Source organism: Martes martes (assembly GCF_963455335.1).
Source record: "Martes martes genome assembly, chromosome: 15".
Taxonomy (NCBI): Eukaryota; Metazoa; Chordata; class Mammalia; order Carnivora; family Mustelidae; genus Martes; species Martes martes.
The window spans coordinates 47,170,786-47,197,651 of NC_137903.1; the positions used below are offsets into that span (position 1 = coordinate 47,170,786).

The following is a 26,866-nucleotide window of genomic DNA, read 5'->3' on the forward strand; positions in this document are numbered from 1 at the left end:
AAACAGCCCCTACTCTCTCCTATCCTCCTGCTTTTGCAAAAGCGGTTTCCTCTGCCTGCAGTGCCCTTTGCCCCAGCTCTTCCAATCCCACTCATTCCTCCAGACTGAGCTTAAATCCTGTCTCCTTTGAGAAATCTTTACAAATCTTTACAAATTCCCCGTCAGAATTAATCTTCCTCTCTGCCAACCCTCACTATACTTCTTGTCTCTCTGCTGTCTTATATTTCTTTAGGTATAGCCACTCCCACTATGCAAGCTCTCAAAAAGGAAGGACTTCGTACCATAAATTTTTTATTTTATATTCCACGACCTTTAGTATTTTTAGATACTCTGGGTGAATAAGTGGGTCGACTATTTTGGCTGGAGAGTGAACCAAAATTCATGTCTACAGTTCAGAATCTGTTTCCACCCCCCCCTTTCTGCATTCCCACTGCCTGGTTCCTCTCCAGTCTTCCAAACTTACTTGCCATGGGTCTTCTTCATCTCTGTCAGTGAGACCACTTCTTTCCAGGCTTTCAGATTCAGTATTTATGACACTTTTGCGACCTCCCTCATATGCCCACACCAATTGCAATTCTCAATTTTTATTTTTGCTTTCTTCTTCTCTTCTACTGCCATTTTCACTTCCTTACTATGAATTGCAGGATAGACTGTCAGCCATTAATTATTCACAATTTACAAACTGATATTGAGTATGTAATGCCCTTGTCCTTTAATTGTTTAAAAAAATTTAAAAGAAATATTCTATTATATTCGATATGATTAAATTAAAATATTAGATTATAATAATATACTATAACCATTATATTATGGAATATTATAGAATAATCATCATGAAATGCATCTCTAATAAGTGTAGGTTTGGAGGGGAAAAACTAAAGATGAAAAGTGAAAATAATATGTAGATAGGATAAATGACAGAAATGTTATAAACATTTAATCATAATAGAAGTACTATAAAGTTTTAAATATAAGTGAAAAATATAAAATGGAAGTTGAGGTAAACTAGAAAGGATATAGAATTTATTAATATGTAAGCAAAATATTGCGAACAAAAGAAAAACCATGGAAGGATAAAACTCCGTAGACCATCTGGGACTCTACCCACAATCTATAAGCCTCCTGGACTTCTGCTGACTAATGAAGCTATCTACTCCCTGAACTTTTAACTTACATTAGTTACAGTATTTTCTTTAATCAATGTGTGAAATAAATAAAAAATCGTAAGACTGGGTAAAACTCATTCCTAATATTAATTTTCAGAGAAGTGCTTTTAAATTGTTTGATATGATATTCACCCTATTTTCATTGCCTTTTTTTTTTTAAGATTTTATTTATTTATTTGACACAGAGAGAGAGAGAGATCACAAGTAGGCAGAGAGAGAAAGGAAGGGAAGCAGGCTCCCCGCTGAGCAGAGAGCCCCTATGCGGGGCTCGATCCCAGGACCCTGAGACCATGACCTGAGCCGAAGGCAGAGGCTTAGCCCACTGAGCCACCCAGGTGCCCCTTTTCATTGCCTTTTAAACTGATTATACTTGCCAATGTATCTGAGGGTAGAAGTCTGTTTGTCTGTCCCAGCTGCATTACTTGCCAGGCAACCATAGATCCCTGCATCTTTGGGAACTGCATTTTTGATGAATAAGTTACCTTCTGAGGTCATCCTATACCTATGCATGAAAAGAGAAGAAAATTGAAAATACCCTAATAATAGTATGAAGAAATTATAGCATCTTCCTTATAAATATCTTCAAATATTTTAGACTTACATTTTTGGTGCTGATTATAGAAATTATTCATGTTGTCACTATAGAAACAGAAATGTAGTCGTGGTAGTGGTTGTAATAATAGTAATAACAATAATAATAACAGATCCCAATGTATTCAGTACTTGCTCTGTGTCAGGAACTGCTCCAGAAGGCTTACAAAATATTTTAAATCCTCATAACAACCCAGTGAGTTAAATATTATTATTATCTCTGTTGTACAGATGAGCAAAGGGATTATATAACTTGCCCAAAGACAGTTAGTAAATGGATGAAGTGGAATTTGCAACCAGGCAATCACACTCTGTGTCGATTGCTGTGCTAGGTCGTTCCTCAAAGTGCAAGCCTGAGAGATGCAACACCTCTTGTCACACAGCAAGTCAAAGGTGAGGCTAGGAATAGAATCTGGCTTATACTTAAGCCCTCGTTCTCCTCAAAACACAGAACAATGGAAGTTCAATAGCTGGAAACTTCCTTGTTTGTGTCCCACATGCTCATTACACTCTTTGCACACGAGAGGATTCATTGTCTTTTGACGTCATCCAGTAGATGAAATCCATCTCAATGCAGTATGGCAAAAGTGGCTAGCAATTGCAAAGAACGTTTGCACACATTTTAATTAGAGATACTGCTCTGTCCTTTGCCTCTTCTTTCCCCTGTGAAATCCCAGGACCATATTTTTAATAGTGAAAACTACACATTGCTTTGCCCCACAGAAATTTCACTATCCTCATGTCAATGATTCAAGGTAAACCAAGTGTTATGGTATCATGTTTGCGACACAAAATGTTGTGAAGTTCTTAGCCCAGCTATTAAATTCAAGACTGAAGAGTATCAAACTCTGTCAATTCATCCTTTATTATTTTATGGCCATTTCCTGGCCTATTTAGAAAATCGAAAGTTGTGGATTTGGGCAAAACTCGCTTAACCTTAGGGAGTTAGTCACATTACTTTTGTCCAACTTTTGATTGGTTTTTCACCAACACTTCATTCAGTAAAAACAAAGAACATGATACAAACCCAGTACCTGTGTGAACCCATGATAAACATATCATTGATGGTCCAGGCGATCTTTGGTTTGGGATACCCTGTTGCAGAACACCTGATGGAGACCTCAGATCCTCCTGTGAATGACTGATTCTTGGGCATCACAGTGACTTTGGGTGGTTCTGCAAATAGAAACATGAATAGTGAAATGGCAATTTACCTTGGTATTAGGAGGTTTCCGTGTTAGCAGATTTTTGGGTTCTCACTACATCATTATTTTAATTTTATTTTGTACTTCCAAGAGTTTGTTTATAAGAAGTAACAACCAAGTTGCTGTAGGGCTGTAGGGCTCAGGAGATTTCTTCTCCAAAGCTGACGGGAGTTGCAGACTCTGCTCTCTGGCTCCCTATGGCCCAGGTTGCACAAGACTGGGAGTCCTGGTACCTCCAGAGCCCCTCCTTTCCCTGAGAACCTGAAGCAGGCTGTGGCTGGGACCCAGGAGCCTGCGTCTACCCTGCAGGTTCAGAGTGGAGGGCCTTACTTCTGGCCGTTTGCCCTGAGACCCTGCAGCTCAGGCTAGCCCTGTCAGCCCATCTGAGCCCTGGCCTATTCCTACTTCCAGAACCTGGATGCATGAAAGTGGATGAGGCCCCGCCCTCAGGGATTGGGAAGGGTCTGGCTAACTCTCCTCCTTCAGGGTACTGAATCCGAGGCTAGTTCCAGAAGGGGACTGAATGAAAGCCAGGGGAGCTACAGGAGCAAGACACAGTGACATTTGGCAGCTGGGGCAGGGGGATGGGGAAAGGGAGTTCCTCTGTCCATTCTCTAGCCAGGTCCTGCCTCCCAGCCATCCACCCACCCAGTCCTGCTCTTCCCTGTGGCCTTGGTTACTAGACTGGCCTTGCAGTAAGTCCATTCTCCTGGGGTTTCTTGGACATGTGGAAGAAGGTGGTCCTTATAGCCTGGAGACATCAGTCATACTGAGGCCACTGGTGGGGATGGCATCCAGCATCTCCACCTTGAATGTTCCTGAAAGGAAGAACTCCCTTTTGGGATCATAGAAAGAGAAGAACGTAGGGTACACCACAGAAATGACGGGCAGTGAGATGTGAATTGCTAGGTAAAAGGCATCTTTCTTGAAAGGTAGCAGGTCCCAACTATCCTTCTGCATATCCTCAGGGTAGATCCACATTTTGAGGTTCGCCCTGACCATGTCCTGGCCCATGACAGACATCACAGTCACAGTTTGTCCTGGAGCACTGCAAGTTGATAAAGATGTCCCTGAGACACATGATCAGGTCTACAGGCCCCGTGAAGAGAACTTCTGCTTGGTGATCTACACATAACACTTGCAGTGGGCCTCCAAGAGGCCCATCATGTTTAGGTCACTCTGGTGGTTAGAAATGATGACACAAGGATAGCTCATTTTCAGCTTCTGATGGCCCTCTGTCTCAAAGTGAAGGCCCTATAAGTACTTGAAGACCTGGACAAACCAACTGATGATATTCATATTCTCCACCATCCAAATGCTGCAATAGGTCTTAGTGGAGACTGTGAAACAGAGCACTCAGTAAAAGGTAATGTTGGCTTAGAACTTGGCCATGCAGCTCAGTTGTATGAGCAGCAGCACGGTGGTCAGTCACAGCAAGAGCCCCATTGCCAGGGCAGCACTGGGACCACATACCTACAGCAGCACCCTGGTAAGCCCAACTGTGCTGGCCTTAATCCCCCTCCCCGGACTCTGGCCCTGGAAGAGCTCTTTACATGACCCTTCTCAGAGATCTAGTCCAATCAGTACAGGGAAGGAACCAAACAAATCTTATTTATTTTTTTAGCATTTGATTTTTATTTATTTTTAATTTAAATTCAATTAATTACATATCACATATTATTAGTTTCAGAAGTAGAGTTCAGTATTCATCAGTCTTATATAACACCCAATGCTCATTACATCATGTGCACTCCTTAATGTCCATCACCCAGTTACCCCATCCCTTCACCCCCATCCTCTCCAGCAACCCTCAGTCTATTTCCTATGATTAAGAGACTCTTACAGTTTGCCTCCCTCTCTGATTTGTCTTGTTTCATTTTCCCGTCCCTTCCCCTATGTTCCTCTGTTTTGTTTTGTTTTTTATAGATTTTATTTATTTATTTGACAGAGAGATCACAAGTAGACAGAGAGGCAGGCAGAGAGAGGAAGGGAAGCAGACTTCCTGCTGAGCAGAAAGCCCAACGTGGGGCTCAATCCCAGGAGCCTGAGACCATGACCTGAGCAGAAGGCAGAGGCTTAACCCACTGATCCACCCAGGTGCCTGGGTTTTTTTCTTAAATTCCACATAAGAGTGAGATCATATGATAATTGTCTTTCTCTGATTGATTTATTTTGCTTAGCATCATATTCTTTAGTTCTATCCACCTCGCTGCAAATGGCAAGATTTCATTTTTTGATGACTGGATAATATTCCATTGCACATATGTGTGTGTGTGTGTGTGTGTGTGTGTGTGTGTGTGTGCATACATCCAACATCTTTATCCATCGATGGACATCTAGGCTCTTTCTATAGTTTGGCTATTGTGGACATTGCTGCTATAAGTGCAGGTGCCCCTTCCAATCACTACATTTATATCTTTGGGGTAAATACCTATTTACCCCAATTGCAATTGCTGGGTCATAGGGTAGCTCTATTTTCAACTTTTTGAGGAACCTTTACACTGTTTTCCAGAGTGGCTGCACCAGCTTGCATTCCCACCAACACTGTAGGAGGGTTCCCCATTCTCCATATCCTCGTCAACATCTGTCATTTCCTGACTTGCTCATTTTAGGCATTCTTACTGATATGAGGTGGTATCTCATTGTGGTTTTGATTTATATTTCCCTGATGTTGAGTGATATGGAGCATTTTTTCCTGTGTCTGTTGGCCATTTGTATATCTTTGGAGAAATGTCTGTTGATGTCTTCTGCCCATTTCTTGATTGGATTATTTGTCCTTTGGGCATTGAGTTTGATAAGTTCTTTATAGATTTTGGATACTAGCCCTTTATCTGATAAGACATTTGCAAATATCTTCTCCCATTCTGTCAGTTGTCTTTTGGTTTTGTTGACTGCTTCCTCTGCTGTGCAAAATCTTTTTATCCTTGAGTCCCAATAGTTCATTTTTGCCTTTGTTTCCCTTGCCTTTGGAGACGCATCTAGCAAGAAGTTGCTGCATCCAAGATCACAGAGGTTCTGCCCATGTTCTCCTCTAGGATTCTGACAGATTTCTGTCTCATATTTAGGCCTTTCATACATTTTAAGACTATTTTGGTGTATGGTATAAGAAGATGGTCCAGTTTCATTCTTCTGCATGAGGCTGTCCAATTTTCCCAACACCATTTGTTGAAGTGACTGTCTTTTTTCCATTGGACATTCTTTCCTGCTTTGTCAAGGATTAGTTGACCATGGAGCTAAGGGTCCATCTCTAGGTTCTATATTCTGTTCCATTGATCAATTTATCTGTTTCTGTGCCAATACCATACTGTCTTGATGATTACAGCTTTGTAAGACAGCTTGAAATCCAGAATTGTGATGCCACCAGCTTTGGTATTCTTTGGATCCAAAGGAATTTTAAAGCAAGGGAAGTAACTCCTCTTTGAAAGTAAAATGAAGTTGATCCCAATGTCCTATTTCTGTGCTCCACCGGTTACCAGGTGACCCCTTCCTACTTTGCTCCCACCAGCTGACCACTGGCTTCTGTCTGCTAAGCTAAAACTTTGGTATAACTCTGTTTTCCAGAAAAGTCTCTAGATAGGGCCTTGTGTGTCTTTCTACACAGTGAATACAGATTTGGACCCCAAACCTGTCCTGACTGCTGTCTGCTTTGTTTGAACTGCTTTTTCTTTCTTTCTTTCTTTATTAGTTTATAAGTTTGTTGAGGTAAAGACCATGTCTTTCATATTATTCCATATTCCATTACTTCCTACAGTACTTAATATCCCTTACATGTTATACAGCGACTTGTAAATAATAGAAACTTAATGCTGTTGATGGAATACAGTCCATTCCTAAACTGTAACTTGGCTCTAAGAATTTTTATGCCTGACACCACTCAAGGTCTTGCTATATTGATCATTTGTTTCAGCCCATGGATTCACAGGACACAACTAAACCGGGAAATATCAATTATTCAAGTTCCTATTACATGCATTCCACTTCTTAGGCAAAAAAAAATAGACTTTTGAAAATGAAATATTAAATCAGGAAGTTGCTGTCAAAAAGGATACAAAAATTCCCTGGAGTAACTGGAATGTTGATATATTTGGTCTTATCGACTCCACATTTTACATCTAGATTACTAGAGAGAAGACTTAATCTTCAAAGAAAGTATCGTAATTTTCTTAGTATAAATATTCCCTACTCAAAAAGATAAATGAAAATAAATTCACTTTTACAGAGTTTGAAATAGATATTATAAGTATTAACAAAAATAAATAAATTTAATAATACAGTTCTTGCATAATTATGATGTTCCAGACTCAGTGCTAACCTGTAGCACTGACCATCAATGATGAGCCAAACAGACATGGTGTCAACTTTCCATCTAACTGGGTTTTTAATATAAATGAAATCCAGAAATTCAGTTAGTTAGATCTATTTATATTTATGATATATCTTTACTATGTTAGTCTCCAAATTATGACTTAATTTCACTAAGAAAAATTAGTCTGAGGAATCGTGATACATTTGAAGGAGATACAAGTGGTACTGCTGGACCGGGCAGCTACACAATTGAACAAAACTAATTAGTGCCTAATTGCTAGCAGCTTAAAATTACCTCCCCTTTTTTCCTGTTTATACTGTGTTTTTCAAATTATGATTGTCTTTGAAGTTAATGTTTAAAGGGTTTTTCCTGCCTGTGGACTTGGTTGATAGTCTCATTATTTCATGGATTCTTCTTGGTGAACATATGTCTACAGAAATGCAGGGGGTCAAGGGGAGACTGGCCATGGCCAACAAGTTCAAATTGTGATTGCATCTGGAGTCCAATTCTGAAATGCCAGAGGACTACACATGCTGTGGGAGTGGTGCAGATAATTTTCAGGGGATGAGGAAAAAAGGAACACTTTTTCTTTTTGGAATTTATTGAATATTCACATTTATTCAGTCCCACTTTCCAAAAATAAAATATTTCATATGTCTAGCTCATTTTAACCCAGGATTGCTGCAAAGATTCAGCACTTCTTGGGATTTTTGTCTAACCATGGTGCCTTCCAATGACGTCTTACAGAATTGGCCTGGCATCTTGCCTAGCAAGAATTCAACTGGTAGGCTCTGTAGTTTATGTATCAATGTAAAATAAATGTCAGTTACTCTAACCAGGATGCAGAGAGCTAAGAGGTCATTTCTCAAATAAAGCCTGGATATAGGGTGCTGCTCAGGGTCATGAAATCAGTCTGTGTGCATACACACAGATGGGATGAGATCATCACACAGAAGGTGAGAAATTTGCCATTGTTCTGGAAAGAATATTTCCACTGACAATACGAAAATCAGAAAGGACATGAACAAATATGGAAGCAAAATTAGATTTCTGCCAAATAACAGTTGAATAAAGATGGTCAGAATGATTTGGGCTTCACTTGATTTGGCTAAATAAGGATGCAATAGGCCTCACTATAGACCTCACTGTAATTATCTCAATGGTTAGAATTTTTAATTTCCTAGAAAAAAGCTCCTTTTGTTTTGATAAAGTGGTTTTAATGAAGCAAGAACAAGTTTAAAAACCTTAGTTCAACTCCCATCAAAATCTAGAGTCAAATTTTTGGATGGGGGAAGAAGTAATCCATTTTTAGTTGGTTTTAATCTCAATTCACCACCGCGACCATCACCATTATTATCACCACCATTACCATTATCATCACTACCACAATCATCAACCATCATCAACATCATAAATAACAACTTGGTTTTCATTAGCCAATGCAATGGAAACATGGCACTCCATTAATATTAATGCATTAATTCATTCTTTATCTTTTGATCATAACAAAAGCAAAATATGTGAGTGTTTATAATTTCTCACCAATGATTTAACGAGTTACACATAGATTATGATACTAAAAATAAAAAAATAAACACTCCTTTAAAACTTAAGGGTCTTAACACACTATGAATGGTAAGGCTGGCAAAATGAATTTTAAGTGGCCACGAGAACAGCCATTGCTCTGTCTATAAAGACTGTAGAAGAGAAAATCTTGCCTAAATCTTGCAAATCTCCAATGTCATCTTCATACTCACAAGGCATACCTCCTATTAGCGATCAATTGGGTCAGATTTGTTGCTATTATGCCTCCAGTAGGACATTCTCAAAAAGACTTAAAGGACTTTCTCTTCAAGATGATTTAATTATTATCAATAAATTGATCAGATAATGGTAATGCTTTGAATTACCTAAGCAACAATTTAAAATATTTTTTGGTTACTGGTATATTTAGAGTGCTTGGACAAATTTCTTTGTGTTTTTAGCCTTTCACATAAACAAATGTTTATTGAGTACCTATGATTTTTAGACACTTTATAATCACAAGGAACTCACAGAATGTTGTATACAAAACCAAATTATGTACAATTAGGGAGTAAATCTCTTTATGGTAGTCAGTTCTTGAAATAGAAAGGTGGATAAAATTATTGAGTGCCTGTTATATGCTAGGTATCTAACTCTAGGCCCATAATTTATTTCCCACAATAGTTCTGTGAAGTGTCACTGCCATTTTACAGAGAAAGCACTTAATAAGCCTTAAAGTGGTTAAATAATCCATAGTGTCTGGTCTATACCTTAATAGGGATGATAACTCACAGAGTTATTGCAGATTAGTTGTATATGTATTATCTAGGCATTTACAAATGAAACTTGATCACAATTCTCGTACTTGCATATTTAAGATTATACATCCTACTAATAAATAATACTAAATAAATCTTATTTGATCCTTCTGAAATTTGAGATGTTTCTAGATACTCAAAATTTATTGGAAATTTCAATAAAAATAGATAAATTTAGTTTTTCCACATCTGATTAAAAAAACATGCTAATACCTATGTCACCTGGCACTTGTTAAAACATAGTTGTGATGATGTAATGAGCATATGGTTATGATAATATCAATTTCATACTTAGTGAAGTAACTCTGGTCATTAGGGACTTAACTTCATCAATCATCTTGAAAAATATTTCCTTTTTTACTGCAGTACTCTCCCTGGTGACATGAACTAATTAGTGACAGATATCCACCCTTTCCTGACACCATAGAAAACAAATTAATACTTCTAATGTTCATACAGACATAACATGGCAAAGAAAAGGAAACCTTGTCTGGCCCTTTGATTTCCATGTGGCAGCATGCAATTTGCAGAGGAAATGTCAGTTATACATGGAATATGCTAAAATATTTAACCAGGACATTCATATCCATCTTCAGCTTTAAAAGTCTTCCTCATAAAGCAGCAGGTAATAAAATCAACAGATTTGTTTCTTGTCTCCAGATAAACAGGAAGTTAGTGTGTTTTAAACAAAACTTTACCCTCATGCTGTGTAATAAATACCACCCCACTTATTCTAACTTCTACCCCTAAGCCTGGCCAGTACAAGAATTTGGAAATTTATCAGCCAATGTCACCTTAAAAATTGACACATTGCTTTAGGGTGTTTCAAAAAATTTTGCTAAACTCACCTATGATATAGTTTTTAATTAGGGCAAACTAAACGATACTTTAAAAAAAACTATAAATTTTTCATAAGATAAGTATCACACTGTTATAAAACATGGCTTTAAATGTAAGCAGTAAGATGCTGGCAGGTGCTGCAACTGGGAAAGAAAGTACTTATATAATGAAATCTTAAATTGTTGGGGCATCTGGGTGGCTAAATCAGTTAAGTATCCAGCTCTTGATTTTGGCTTGGATCCTGGGATCAAGCCCCACGTCCAGCTCAGCGCAGAGCATGACGCCTGCCCTTTCCCCACCCTGCTCACATGCATACTCTCTCTTTTGCTCTCTCTCTCTCTCCTCAAAAAAATAAATAAATAAAATTGTTGATGTGACCCAAATAAGCCATTGAAGTTAACGTGGAAAAATGAAACATAAGGTTAGTGACCCAAATCTTCCCTAAAGTGCTACTATTACTTTGAGGTCCATTCAGCAATTAAGGAACACACACCTATTGGGTATAATTGTGCTTTTCCCTTCGTGCAAGGCACTGTGGATATAAAGGGGGGAGTCAAGAAGTACCCCAGTAATTATATTGGGGGAAAAAAAAACTAGACACATAGAATTGATGGTGAATAAGTGCAAAAACTGTGTGGCATTAAAAAAAGAAAAAGTGCTACAGAAACAAGAACAAAGAGACCAATCAATATTCAGAAAAAAAGGTGATTTAGTCTGTGGCCAGACCGCCCTGAACACACCTGATCTCATCTGATCTCAGAAGCTAAGCAGGTCAGGCCTTGTTAGTACTTGAATGGGAAAAAGAAGGTGGTTTATGAGAGGAAATTCTCATCGCAGGTAGGATTTAGACAGGAAACATTAAAGTCAAAACAGCTCTGTGAGCTAGGTCATGGAACCAGAATGAGAACAATAGAATCTGAAAGTAGGTGGGATGTCTCTGTGACCCAAGCAATGGGATGTGGCATTGGGTGAACCATGGAAAGAGAGAAGTACCAGAGCGGAGGCTGGGGCCAAAGTAGTAGAGAACAGGAATCCACTATATATATAGAGAGAGAGGACGTGGAGTCTGGCAGAGGAAACCTTCAGTGACCACCAGAAAATCAGTTCTGAGGACTGAAGATGAGACAAGAGTAATGCCTAGCCATCCTCTGGAGAAATTCAATACCAAGAAAATTCAAAACTCATACGCAGACACTAAAAATCATCTGCCTAATACTGCTCTGACATGTAAAAGTTGGCAGCATCAGTAATATTTTATGGCAGGAAATAGTAAATCTGAACGTTCCTCTACTTTCAATTCGTAAGTAGAGATGAAGCCTTAATACCATGTTCAAACATTTAGTTACCCATATTAAAGAAATAGGAATAAAGAAAAAGACATATGAATATCTGATTCCCTTAAATAGTATCCATATATTGAAAGGAAATATTTTTTTCACCATACAGTGTTTTATGAGGGAAAAAGGTTGAAGATTCAGTCTTAAAAGTATTATGGAAGAGTCAGTTTGTGGAGGGCTGAGGTTTGTAAATTTTATCCTGGCATAATTAGGAAACAACATAAAGGTTCTGAACATATGGACATTTAAAGCAATACTTAGGGAATATTCACCTGGTTATACTATGGATTAAAGTGAGGGAACAAAACTGAAAGGAAGGAAGTTCATAAAAAGATGATTTTAATAGTTTAGGCATATGACATTTGAGATGGGTGAGGGTGTCACTACTGGAAATAAGAAAAGGAGCAATTTGAGAAACAGGGAAGAACTGAACTAACCATGCATAGGGAAAGTGGGAGGCACTTAGGCCTAAACATATCACTATACATATAATTCCATCTGAACTCTAAATTTCACATTAGCTCATTCACACTGATCCCAATCAGCATTCCCAAGCATCCACTGATGCTAGTGTCAGCTCGTAGAAAATGTGCCCCAATATGTCCATAAATAAAAAGGGTATTGGAAATTCAATTTTAGAAACTGATTCACTGTGTTTGTGTGGTCCGGGGCAAGGAACACAAAGAGTGAAAGAGAGAAGGAGGTCAAGCATGATTCCTTAAAATAGATCCCAAGCACAGCAAAGGAAACAGTCAACAAAACAAAGAGGCACCCACAGAATGGGAGAAGATATTTGCAAATGACACTACAGACAAAGGGCTGATATCCAAGATCTTAAAGAACTCCTCAAACTCAACACACACAAAACAGATAATCAAAAAATGGGCAGAAGACATGAACAGACATTCTCCAAAGAAGACATACAAATGGTTAACAGACACATGAAAAAATGTTCATCATCATTCGCCATCAGGGAGATTCAAAGCAAAACCACATTGAGATACCACCTTACACCAGATAGAATGGCCAGAATTAACAAGACAGGAAACAACATGTGTTAGAGAGGACGTGGAGAAAGGGGAACCCTCTTACACTGTTGGTGGGAATGCAAGTTGGTGCAGCCACTTTGGGAAACAGTGTGGAGATTCCTTAAGAAATTAAAAATAGAGCTTCCCTATGACCCTGCAATTGCACTACTGGGTATTTACCCCAAAGATACTGATGTAGTGAAAAGAAGGGCCATCTGTACCCCAATGTTCATAGCAGCAATGGCCACAGTCACCAAACTGTGGAAAGAACCAAGATGCCCTTCAATGGACGAATGGATGAAGAAGATATGGTCCATTTATACTATGGAGTATTATGTCTCCATCAGAAAGGATGAATACCCAACTTTTGTACCAACATGGATGGGACTGGAAGAGATTATGCTGAGTGAAATAAGTCAAGCAGAGAAAGTCAAGTATCATATGGTTTCACTTACTTGTGGAGCATTAGGAATAACACGGAGGACATGGGGAGATGGAGAGGTGAAGTGAGTTGGGGGGAAATCAGAGGGGGAGACAAACCATGAGAGACTGTGGACTCTGAGAAACAAACTGAGGGTTTTGGAGGGGAGGGGAGTGAGGGGTTGGGTGAGCCTGGTGCTAGGTATTGAGGAGGGCATGTATTGCATGGAGCACTGGGTGTGGTGCAACAACAATGAATCTTGGAACACTGAAAAGAAATAAAATAAAATAAAATGGAAAAAAAGGTAATTTAAAAGAAAAGGAAATATGTAAGGAAAAAAAAATAGATCCCAAGTATGTTGGCTCCTGGTCTAGTGCTTTCACTACCCCAGAAAGCAATTCGATTAACAGAATCAGGCAAAAAAAAAAAAAAAAAAAAAAAAAAAGGATTTTTAGCTCAGTAAATTTCAGTGTTTAAAAGATATACGTTTATAAAGCTTTAGAAGCTTTTCTTAACCTCCCCCAAAAGGATATGTGTCTAAAAGTTACCTAGTGGAGCAACCAATTGCTAATTGTTGTTGAAAAAGGCATTGAATTACATTTTAGAAAAAAAAAAAAAAGATATTTCAGCATTGTCAATTGATCCCAGTGATGGAAGATTCCCAAGCTTCTAAATGTTCCTAGTGATAATTTCATCTAATAAGAAACTTAGACCTTGATGAGAAGATACTCCATTAAGTAGTTGGTATTAAGTTTTTTTTTTTTTCCACTTCAGTTCTTACAATAAAATCTAAGTAAATATCCTTGTTTGGGGGATAATTAAAAACCTATATGCAGCCCAACCACTTAATTGATTCATATTTTTGAAAACAACATAACAGATTTACAACCCTTCCCAATATTTTTTTTTTCATTGTGGATAATATGTTGAATGATCTGATATCAAGCAATGCTACATGAGAATTTGGGAAATAATTAGTCTTTAATTACCAAGCCTAATTTCTATTGAATTGTACAGACTGTAAAACACATTTTACAGGATCTCTGACTCTCCTAAATATCTGTGTTTATTGTAGAAAAAGCTGACTTCAAAAAGTTACATAATGACTATCATTGAGCCTGCTTAGAATTGTAATTAGTAGCTATGTTTTATCCCTAAAGATGTGTACCTAGTGATTTAGCTCAATCAGCGTATTTAAAACAAACCGACATTGCTTGAAAATACATTACTTCCTTTTCTGATTAGGGACGTAACTCCAGCTAGTTCTGCTGGTAACCAACTTTAAACATGAAGCTTGCACAAAGAGATTAACAGAATTTCACTAAGAATGATTTACAATAGACAGATGTGTTTGCTCATTTAACTTTTCCTTAATTTTCAATTAGTGGAAATGTTAATGGAATACATTTTAACATTTTTAAAACTTTTCCATGCCTATTAGAAAGCTCACATGGAAATGGCCAGGGAGTCCTTCCAAAGAGCAAAGGATGAAAACTAAAAGCCAACCAATTAACCAAACAAAAACAACAAAAGCAGAGATCAGCTGCCTGGAGAGAGAGGCAAAGGCCACTGCAATCCCAAAGATTTGGAATCACATGCATGTTTCCAAATGATATCTCATCGGTGGAAATTTGAAGAACTGGCTACAACTTTTCCAAAGCAGAATTATTCCTGAATGGCAATAATTCCAATGAATTACGGTAGTGGTTAATCTACATGGCAGCTGCAGTAAGTTTCCTAAGACTTCTGCTCTTGGTATTTGGCTTTTCTTTTTTCTCTATTGAAGACTGGAGTTGTGCTGTCCAATATGGTAGCCACTAGCCAAATGTCTATTTTTATTTTTACTACTTTTTTGTTTTGGGGTTTTTTGTTTTCTTTTGTTTTGTTTTGTTTTTAGAGAGTGAAGGGTAGGGGCAGAGAGAGAGAGAGAATCTTAAGCAGGCTCCACATGGAGATCATGACCTAAGCCAAAATCAAGAGTTGAACACGTAACTGACTAAGCCACCTAGGCTCCCCTCCACATGTCTATTTATATTAAAATTTAAATTGTCTAAAACTAGATCAAATTTCAAAACAAGTTCCTTTAGGAGCATTAGCCATATTTCAAGTGCTCAAATGCCACATACACATGGAACAACACAGATACACAACACTTCTATCAGACAGAAGGTCTGCTAAATCTGAGAGGTCATTTATTCATTGATTTACCAGTAGGTGGTGCATTAGCAATAAAACAGACAGGTAAGGACTAAATCTTGAGAGTTACATGCTGAATTTGTAAAAAATAATCCCACACCCACACACTAATATGCTTAGGAAATTCAGTTAACAAAAGAACAGCAGTAATTTCAGTGATAGACAATGATAAATTTAAGTTAAATGCTGTTTCAGTGAAAAAATACTAATAACAAATATCCATGAAGATTTCCTAAAAATTCATAATTTTTATTTTCTCAATAGAAGGTATAAGAATATGTAGCAAATGCTTGCTGCCTTGACATCCATTTGAGGTAACTCCTAGTGTAAAATTATATATACATTAACCTTGTTTCCATACAATACTGTATTTTTCCTTTCCATAGCAAAAACAAAAATTCATGAATTCAAGGAGCGTCTTTGGGTGGTTAGCCAAAACAGATTAACACAGTAAATAAAATTGATAAGAATGACAGAATTTTAAAAATCTTATTCTTAGAAAATCTTCAGCTAAATGATGACTAGCACTGACCATTGCATTACCTTCTCTTTACTGGGCTCTCTTTATAACAATTTTCCAAAATCACAGAATTTCCAAATAAGAGAGGAAGGGCATTCTTACTTGACTTGGGGAAAAAAAGGGGAGGGGGCACCAAATCATAATTAGCATCATTACTTCATGGTATATTAGAAAAATGCTATTAAAGCCTTACAAATATAAACACGTATCTTCTGATCCAGACACAACTATGGCAAGGATATCTTTGACTATCCAAAGTTAGCTATGTACATTCAGACAATGTAATGTTATTCAGGGCTAAAAAGAAATGAGCTATCAAGATGTTTGGGTGGCTTAGTCAGTTAAGCATCTGCCTTCAGCTCAGGTCATGATCCTGGGGTTCTGCAATCAAGCCCTGTGTCAAGTTCCCTACTCAGTGGGAACTCTGTGTCTCCCTCTGCCCTTACCCTTACTTGTGCTCTTTCTCTCTCTCTCCACCTCTTTCTCGCTCTCAAATAAATAAATAAAATCTTTAAAGAAACATGAAATGAGCTATCAAGCTATGAAAAAGACCTGGAGGAACTTTAAATGCATATTGCCAAGTCAAAGAAGCCAATTTGAAAAGGCTAGTTACTGTATGATTCCAATTATAAGACATTTCAGAAATGGCAAAACTATGAAGACAATAAAAAGATCAGTGGTTTTCTAGAGGTTGGGGGGTTGTAAAGGAGAGATGAATGGGCATAGCGCAGAGGCTTTTTAGGGTAGTGCAAATAAAGACTCTGTATGATACTATAACAATAGATACATGCCATGATACATTAGTCTAGAACCACAGACTGTATAAAACCAAGAGTGAACCCTAATGTAAACTGTGGACTTTGAGTGATTATGATGTGTGGATGCAAGTTCATCAACTGTAACAAATGTATCACTCTGGTGTGGGATATTGATCATGGCAGAAGCTGCACATATGCAGGGGCAGGGAGTATATAAGCAATCTCTGTAACTTCCTCGTGATTTTGCTGTGAACCTGAAACTATTCTCTAAAAAGTCCTTTTTAAAAAGGGGGTTAGGGCGCCTGGGTGGCTCAGTTGGTTAAGCGGTTGCCTTTGGCTCAGGTCATGATTCCAGGGTCCTGGGATCAAGCCCCGCATTGGGTTCCCTGCTCAGCAGAGAGCCTGCTTCTCTCTCTCCCTCTGCCTGCCGCTCTTCTTACTTATGTTCTTTCTCTATCTCTCTGTCAAATAAATAAATAAAATCTTAAAAAATATATAAAAAAATAAAAAGGGGTTATGGTACTCAAAAAGGGGATAATTTCATAAAATATACAACACTCACAAAATCAAAAGCACATAAAAGTGGATCTATACAGCACTTAAAAAAAAAAGATTTTATTTATTTATTTAACAGAGAGAGACACAGCGAGAGAAGGAACACAAGTAGGGGGAGTGGAAGAGGGAGAAGCAGGCCTCCTGCCGAGCAGAGACCAGGGACCAGGACCTGAGCAGAAGGCAGATGCCCAATGACTGAGCCACCCAGGCGCCCCTATACAGCACTTCTTGAAGGAAAGACTTATCTGGCAGTTAATTTATGTTGCTAGACAAATTCATTTGCTACCTTAGTTATCTTATCAGGGAAGCAATGCACAGTGTGACTGAAAGAACACTTAGCCTTCAAAGTCCAATCTGAGGTTCAGAACCTCCCATCCTTCCAGCTGTCACTTCCTGACTCCCATACTTGCCTTCCTTGACTTCATCATAGCCGAAACTCTGCAGACCCTTCTTTTTACTCCAGTCTACCAGACCATGCCTTTAACCTTCTCTTCTTTCCTTATCCAGCCTAAACTCTACAAGAGTATCACTGCAACCACTATTTCCCCCTTGGGTACCTTGGTTTTGTTGTGGTTTTTTGTTTGTTTTTGGTTTTGTTTTTTGCTGAGGCAACATCACAAAACCACAAACCTGAATGATTCTTCTACTTGTCTAAGAAGAGGATACTGAACACTATAAGAAAAAGAAAATCACACCATCCTGGGGACAGATGTCCCTATCCAGCTAGACCCTCTACTCTCAACAAGCCCACACTGCAGTGTCCTCATTCTTTGGTGGCTTTACCCATATTATTTTTTCCATCGAGAAAGGCTTTCCTGATTCCCACCTGGGAAATGCTGATTTATATTCCACTGGATATCTCAGGCACCATCTCCTATCTGAAGCCCTTCTCAACATTTACTCATCACTGAGACAGAATAAAAGCTCCTGGGTATAGCACCCTGGTGAACTTCTTATCACTCTATGTTACAAGTATCTACTCACTTAATTTACTTATTTCCTTTCTGATAATATAAACTTGCTGAGGGGAAAGATGCTGTTTTATCCTCATTTATATCCTCAGCAAGGAGCACAACATCTGACACTTAAAGTTTTGGTGAATACATGAATGAATGAATAAAAAAGTATAAACAAATGAACAAACAAGACACCAGCCCAGACCCTTGGTAGATCTCTGTTTTTAGTCAAGGCACTTCACGTGTTTCCATATTTGTTTCATTATGGGGAAAAGTATACCTGTGACTTAGTAGTATTATATGGATAGTGCTATAGGATGTACCAGAAAAGAAGATTCAGGCATCACAATGTTTACCTATCAGTTCTGCACTCTAAACCAAATGCTCCTAACCTCTATCTTTGTGCAGACGAAGCAGTAAGTACTAAGAGCTAATTCAACTTTTATTCATAATAATCAAATATCACAGCCCTTTCTTCACACCTAAAAAACAGCAAGTTACTATGTTTTCCCTGTATTACAAAATCAAATCTGTGGAAACAGAACTTGTTTTTTAATTGGATAATTAACTTATAAAATAACAAACATTAATCGATGTTCAGGGGGAATTTAAATCAAATAATTTCTTGTATGTGTTATTACATAAATATTTTTCAGGCTTGGCCAAAGTGACCCCACGTAAACCTTCTTCTCATTCAGACTTCCCACAGACAGGTACATGTGTGATACTACGTGCTAACTATAGCGTCAGGCACTAAAGACCCAAAACTGAAGAAAGCTGGGTCTTGCCTTCATGGAGCTCATAGTCTAGTCATCTCACATTCTCTCTGTGTGCTTGTTTTGGGGCATATTTATAGTTCTCTCTCACCTCTAGACTGCTCTTTCGCAGCTACTCTACCAGAACTTAGGGCAAAGGATTTACCAAACTGATGTGACCTACCTGGTCTGCTCTATAAAAGCACCAGAGAAGGAAGGAGTAGGGAGGAGTAAGGAATTAAAATTAAGCACTGATTTCTCTAAGTCATTGTTATACACAGTGCTGAAATTTCCAGAGACTTTTAACCCTTGTCACAGAAACCTGCAGACATTTGTAACTTTCCTATTTAAAAAAAAAAAAAAAATCAGTACTCTCACTTTTCTATCCATACCCAAGAACCCTTTACTTAATCTTTCTATACTTGTACCTGAATCCTGCTAATAGCACACATAGGCATTTCTGTATACAGTGCAGAACAATGGAAAGACACAGCTCAGATCTGGGCTTTGTCACTCGTTGGCTTAGTAACCTAGGGCAAGCCAGTAGGGGTCACATAACCCCATGGTAAGTCAAGGGGGATCTATATATTTTATTGAGTAGAATTGGATTGTGTTATAACAGAAGTTTGTCCCAACCATGGAGTCATTAGAATACATTCATTAGATTAAGTAAACACTAAACTTTTCTCTTCATAAAGTTTACAGTCACCATAGGAAGAACTAGGAAAGCAAATATGTCAATGGAAAACTGTATGTTCCTTGGATGTCACTGCAGTGAATACTTGATACAAAACTTCAATAGATTATTTTTTGTCAAATCTAAAAGCCTCCAATGCACTCCTTATTAAATCCATAGTATAGAAGGCAACAAAAGCCAGTACTTTAACAAAGCATTTTATTCATTTGTGCTGATTCATACTCAGACATCAAACAACCAAGATAATGAATACAATTAACTTTTGACAGCAAGTAATGATTTGACAGTTTTCATTTTAAGCGTATGGTTTCATCTCCTCTAAATGAAATCCACAAAGACGGCACCAGTATATAAAACAGACATATACATGTTTTAGGTCAACTTCCAAAAACAAAAAGCTTGACTAGCAAGACTCCAATGCATCAAAATGTCCAGGAAAAGAGATGAGCTAATAAAAAGCAGTTTTCATTATTCCAACATAGATGTGAACTTCTATAAATCACAATTTATTCCTTTGAAAATCTTGCAAGGGGAAAAACTGAAGAGATTGCCATGGCTCTTTGGACTATTCAGAATAGGAAACCTAATGTGATTATTAACTGAAATTCTGCATACATTCTTTTTGCTTGACCGCATTTTGCCTCAGAAAGGATTATTTTATTTTTGAGAAGGAGAGAGTGTGTTTACTTGCACACAAGGGGAGGGAGGGGCAGATGGAGAGGGAGAGAGACAGGCTCCACACCCAGCACAGAGCCCGAAGTGGGGCTTGATTTCACAATACTGAGATCATGATCTAAGCCAAAATCAAGAGTCAGATAGATGCTTAACCGACTGAGCCACCTGTACCACTGCTTCAGAAAGGATTTAAAACAGCTTATTGTGTAACATAGTCCTATAAAATTCCAGACCCTTAAGCTTTTAAATATGAATTTGCATATTGATAAAAGTTCTAAATTGATACTTTGAAAGGCATTATTTCTTAATTTATTTTAATTATTCTTTATTTTTATACTCATTAACTTTTTAAATTATATCTTAATTATTTTAAATATAAAAATGATAAAGAAAATTTATGGAAGGGACGCCTGGGTGGCTCAGTTGGTTAGGCGGCTGCCTTCGGCTCGGGTCATGATCCCAGCGTCCTGGGATCGAGTCCCGCATCGGGCTCCTTGCTCGGCGGGGAGCCTGCTTCTCCCTCTGCCTCTGCCTACCACTCTGTCTGCCTGTGCTTGCTCTCTCTCTAACAAATAAATAAATTTAAAAAAAAAAAAATTTTAAAAGAAAATTTATGGAAAATTTAGCAAAGAAAGAAAATACATTACCCATATGTAGTTCAATCCCCCAATAAAAGTAATGTGGGCACTCCCCCAAATTTTTAAATCCTATTTACACAAAGTTTTAAAATATTGTATTCCTATTAAATACTTTTTTTAAAAGTACAGAATAACATAAGTAAGAAGGACATTTACAATTCCATTGCCTCCAAAGGAGCAGTGGACAGTCTCATATTCACATTTTTGTTTCTACCAATCAATTGGGTTTTTCCACCCTTCCTGGCTTAACTGTGGGTGGCTTTGATTTGTTTGTTTATATGTATGACTACCCAGACTTCTGAGTCTTGAGGGAAGCCCCTTTCGGAAGAATTTCCTGTGTCTAATTATACCATTATCTCCACAGTGAGGAATTGTCATAATGAAAGAAGCATATCAACCCATTCACATTCTCTCATGCTCATTGTGTGACTAATTCAAATAGCCATCATTTCTAGGATCCGTGTTTTTTCTCAAGGTTCTTCTGGTAAATTGATAATGAGCATAATGTCACTAAGGGAAATGAGAATGATGGAAAAGGGCCTCTAGAACATTTGCTTCGGCTACTGCTATACTCAAAATTTCATGATACTGCCAAAATTGAAGTCATTTAAGTGCCCGCGGTCCAAGCAAGAGTTAAAGTCCCCCTGGGAGCATTGGAGCAGCTGATTCTAGGACAGGGAAAGGAATTATCTGATTTTACCTGCCTTTCTGCTTCCCACTAAGATAATAAAGAATCTCTTCCCAAATCAGAGGACACGTTCAGACCCTAAGAACCAAAATAATGACAAATATTCATTGCAGTTATGTTCTAGACTTTAGCATATCTACAAAGTCTGATGCTGGTCTGATTTTATTACCCACTTTACAAGATATTGGTTTAGTCTGAACATATGCTTGTGGAGTTTTTTTTCCCTTATACTAATAATTTGAAATTTCAGCCAGGATGTGTCTAGATGAAGTTCTCTCTTCATTGACCTTGCTTGATTTGCTCACCCTGGACAAAATTTGTTTTCCTCCCTGGGATAATTTTCTTCCACTATATCTTTTCCTATCTTTCCTTTCACTTGTCTTTGTTATTAGACAATGTTGTTAGAAATCTTGAAGTTCCAAGTTCCAGTCTCTGGTTTTTAATCTCTGCTTAATAAAAACAAACATATTATTCACTCTTAGCTCTTTTCCTCAATGTTCTGAAAGAACTTCTCAAATTTGTGAACCCTGTCCATTATTTTACTTTCATGGAATATAAACTCTGCTTTTTAGTCCCTCTAATTCCAATTTGCATTATATTATTGTGTTTTAACATCAAAGCCTTTCTTATTCCATCACACTGGTAGTTGCCCTATCACCTCAGCTAGTGTCTCCTTTATCAATATATACTCCTGCTCAAAGGAGGATAGGTCTTTAGAAAGACATTGGGACAACCTGAGGGTTTCGAAGGGGTGGGGGGTGGGAGGTTGGGGGAACCAGGTGGTGGGTACTAGGGAGGGCACGGATTGCATGGAGCACTGGGTGTGGTGAAAAAACAATGAATACTGTTACACTGAAAAGAAATAAAACATTAAAAAAAAAAAAGACATTGGTGACACTAAACATTTTTTTCCCCAGTCTTCTGAATAAATTGCCTTCAGAAGCGTCCATTTCTTCTAAGGCTATCTCTCCTTGTTTTGTTCCCCAGTAACTTTTTATTAGGTCCAATGCTTTATTATTTATTTTTGTTTTGTGTTGATAATTTTGTTTTATTACTTTTTTTTTGTTTTGTGTTGATAATTTTCTGTTTATTCACCCTCAAATTAGGTGACATCAAATCCAGACCCAGTGTCTGTCAACAAAGTGTTGGGTCTGACCTAGCTTGATTATTTGCCTACTTCTGTTCTAGTCAAAAGGCCTTTGCAGTTCTGCAGTTGAGTTAGTCTGATGTGTATAGCTTTTTGCACAGTTCTCATCTGTTCTTCTAGCTGCGACTATGATGCTCCCCTCTGCTACCATCTCTCTCTAAAATCCCTAGTTGATACCCCTACCAATGTTTCCCCTGTTTCCAAATATTTTAATTTAGAGAGAAACATATATCCAGGTTACAGTTCTCTACATGGGTCCAGCTTGCCTCTCTACTTTTCTCTCTCTCTCTCTCTCTCTGTGTATTTGCATTTTATTTTATTTTATTTTTTAAAGATTTTGTTTATTTATTTGACAGACAGAGATAACAAGTAGGCAGAGAGGTAGGCAGAGAGAGGAGGAAGCAGGCTCCCTGCCGAGCAGAGAGCCCGATGCAGGGCCCAATCCCCGGACTCTTGGATCATAACCTGAGCCGAAGGCAGAGGCTTTAACCCACTGAGCCACCCAGGTGCCCCTGCATTTTATTTTTTATTATTATGTTCAGTTAGCCTGTCTACTTCCTGTCCTACATTTTCATTCTGCTTGGTTATCACTGTTAATATGTGTGAGGAGATGGCATTATGGCTTCTTAAAGATAATATTTTCTCTTTGGAGCAAAGTATGAAACAGAAGGACAGAGATACATCTTCCCAGCTTTCATGGGAACATAAAAAAGGTGGATCATTGATTGAGATTTTCATTCCACTGACCTTAAAATATGAATATTACATATGTGTATTTACATCATATATACATATGTATATAAATAAATAAAAACTTTTATATACAATAGTTATAAAATTCCTCCTAAAATTTTTGCCACTGTCCACTGCCACTGGGTTTTGGTATTCTTCAGTTTTGTCTTTTTGAGGTCTTTATTGATATTTTACTGTTAGACGAGGAGAGGTTGCAGCAGCTATAGTCATGCTATTTTAAACCAGAAAATTCTTGCTAATTATATTTTAAAACTACTACCTAAACTTTGTAAAGTATGTATGTTTAACTCTTTAAATTGTTCCAGATAGCAGTAGTTTCCAAACAAACGTGCGGAGGTAAAGAAATGTAAATGAGGATATGAATTAAGCTACTGATTCCCATATAAGCAAGAAATTTATTCTTAAAGTATGTATTCAATGCAAGTAATTATCTTACCTTCATGTTTTCTGAAACTGTTTTCTATTTCTGCTTTTAAAAACATTTTACTGCATATAAATGAAATTAATTTATAATTTTAGATCCAATGTTAATAGTTGAGCATCTTTAATTCTCATAAATTACAACCCTAGGTTAAGTAGTTTATTTCACCAACTATCCATAGCTTTGCAATGGTACATTCAATAGTAAAATAATGCATTCAGAGAGCTACAATTAACTAGAGTTCTCATTTTTTACTAGACAAGTGTCATTAATACTAGACTATAGTTTTGTTAGATTTTTAAAATATCATTTTTTGTCACATTCGATCCTTCAAATGCAAGACCAGCTAGATAGGCCATAAAATAACACCTCTAAATAGGTTTATACCACTAGAGATTATACATACTAGCCAGTAATCAGGTAATATTGTATGTCCTTTGTATTTATGTTTTGTGTATTATATCTTTGTGTAAATATCTTATCTCAGTACTTCCTTAAATCACTGGATAATAATGACTCTATTTTGCCAGAAAGAAAAGAGTCAAGGGCTTCTTTTAAAGACACACCTTTCTGAGAGACTATGGACTCTGAAAAACAACCTGAGGGTTTTGAAGGGGAGGGGGGTGGGAGGTTGGGGGAACCAGTGGTGGGTATTAGGGAGGGCACAGATTGCATGGAGCACTGGGTGTGGTGAAAAAACAATGAATACTGTTACGCTGAAAATAAATAAAAAATTTAATTAAAAAAAAAAAAGAATGTGAATGCCAAAGTAAGTTTGACAAAAATCACCATCACTTACTTCCCATTCTACTACCTCTTTTGGAAAATGGGAAAAGAACAACCTTGCCCCCAAAGAACATGCTGGTCCCTCTAACTTTGGGCTGCTTTATTTTTCTTTGGAAATCAGGCCACAGTAGGTTGTAAAAAAAATAAATAAATAAATAAAAATAAAGACACACCTTTCTAAATCATAGGATTCATTCCGTAGAATAGATTCAAATGCTATTTCAGAAAACCTTATCCATGAAACTATCTGAGAGGTCTTTTATAAATGCAGATTCTCAGGCCCAAACACCAGGCCTACGGAATCAGAATCTCTGGACATGGGGTTAGAAATATGCTTCTTAATAAGTTCCTTGGATAATTCTTTATCCATGAAAGTTTGAGAGTTTGAGAATTACTGCTCTAATTGACTAAACTGAATACGAATGCACTGAAAGTTAACCTGGGGAAACTGGGAAGGCTTTTACACTCCCATTCTAAGGGACTTCAAGTAAAGAACCAAGATCAAATTTCAGAAGTCCATTAGCATTATATTCTATCTGTAAAAACAGTCTCAAAATTCTGGTAACTCAAGTTACCACTTGGATAGACTCTAATTATCTAAGCAGTTTACCATGTGGAAATGCAGTGAGCCATTTACAAAAGCAATATTTCCCTAGAGGATTCACCAGATCGACCAACAAAAGGCACACATTTGGACTGCAGAACATATCTCAACTACCGGTGAGAAACCCAGAATCATTTTGTTAATTCTCATGGTAGTTTCACCTTTCTGCCATTAATAACGATCTCAGGGCTAGCCTTGAGATGCAACAGTCATTCTGTCAGATAACTTTGTTAAAAAATCATCTGAGAATTACTTCAGGCATGTTATAAAGTTGTTCCTAATACCATAGCCAAATAGCCAGACACAATCCTGAAGCAATCAGGATCCCGCATCAAGGATTTGAAATGAAATATTCTGTTGAGGTGGCAACTGAATCTTTCAGCTTAAGAGTGTAAAACTGCCAAGAGTAACTTATTCATTACATTAAGGCTCTCAGCTGGTCTATAGACATTTAGAAGTCAAATGTGATTCGACTGAAAGAGATACTTTGGAACAGTTCTTGATCTTCATTTAATCCTCCTGAAGAATATATATATTTATAGCCAGTCAACCACATTGTTAACACACTGTTTTCAGCTATCTAGACATTTAGTCTGTAAAGACATAATTAAAGACTGGCTTACCATTAGTTTATTGTCAGTACGCACTTTTGTGTATAAGATAAAAACAACCGTGGTAAAATTTAATAAAATTTCACGAAGATGAGAAAAATCTTAAACTTTAATTAAAAAATTAAAAGTAGGGGGCGCCTGGGTGACTCAGTGGGCTAAGCGTCCAACTCTTGATTTCGGCTCAGGTCGTGATCTCAGGGTTGTAAGATTATGCCTTCCACAGCACTCCGCGCTCAGCGAGGAGTCTGTTTGAGATTCTCTCCCCTCTGCCCCTACCCCCACTCTCTAAAATAAATAAACAAAATCTTTAAACAGAAAAAATAAGTAAAAGTAAATTAGTTACACCGGAAATAATACAATACTCAAATCGGGAAGGATTTTTTTTTTTTAATTTCATTCTACTTCTTTTTAAAGATTTCTTATTTATTTATTTGACAGACAGAGATCACAAGCAGGCAGAGAGGCAGGCAGAGAGAGAGGAGGAAGCAGGCTCCCCGCTGAGCAGAGAGCCCAATGCGGGGCTCGATCCCAGGACCCTGGGATCATGACCTGAGCTGAAAGCAGAGGCTTTCACCCACTGAGCCACCCAGGCGCCACAAGGGAAGGATTTTTTTTTTAACCAATTATTAAAACAATTAGAATTTTTTAAAAAAATCCATATGACAGACTGAAGAATTTAAAACTATTAAATCATCCAGAGACAATTTCTATTTATAGTCTCAAAATAAAAGTCTCTTAAAAGGACTAGCTGTGTTTATCTTAAAAAGTCACCTATTTCTGGGGCACCTGGGTGGCTCAGTGGGTTAAAGCCTCTGCCTTCGGCTCAGGTCATGATCCCAGGGTCCTGGGATCGAGCCCCACATCGGGCTC

The 26,866-nt window shown here is 37.7% G+C and overlaps 1 protein-coding gene across 1 annotated transcript in view; it reads right to left on the reverse strand.

Moving 5' to 3' along the window:
• Positions 1 to 26,866, reverse strand: part of HMCN1 (hemicentin 1) — a 473,045-nt gene that overhangs the window by 237,133 nt on the left and 209,046 nt on the right. The window contains exons 12-13 of the mRNA XM_080824786.1: positions 2,792 to 2,933; positions 1,541 to 1,668 (exon numbers count right to left, since the gene is read on the reverse strand). Coding sequence (XP_080680912.1) covers positions 1,541 to 1,668; positions 2,792 to 2,933 — 270 coding nt within the window. The remainder of the gene's footprint in view (positions 1 to 1,540; positions 1,669 to 2,791; positions 2,934 to 26,866) is intronic.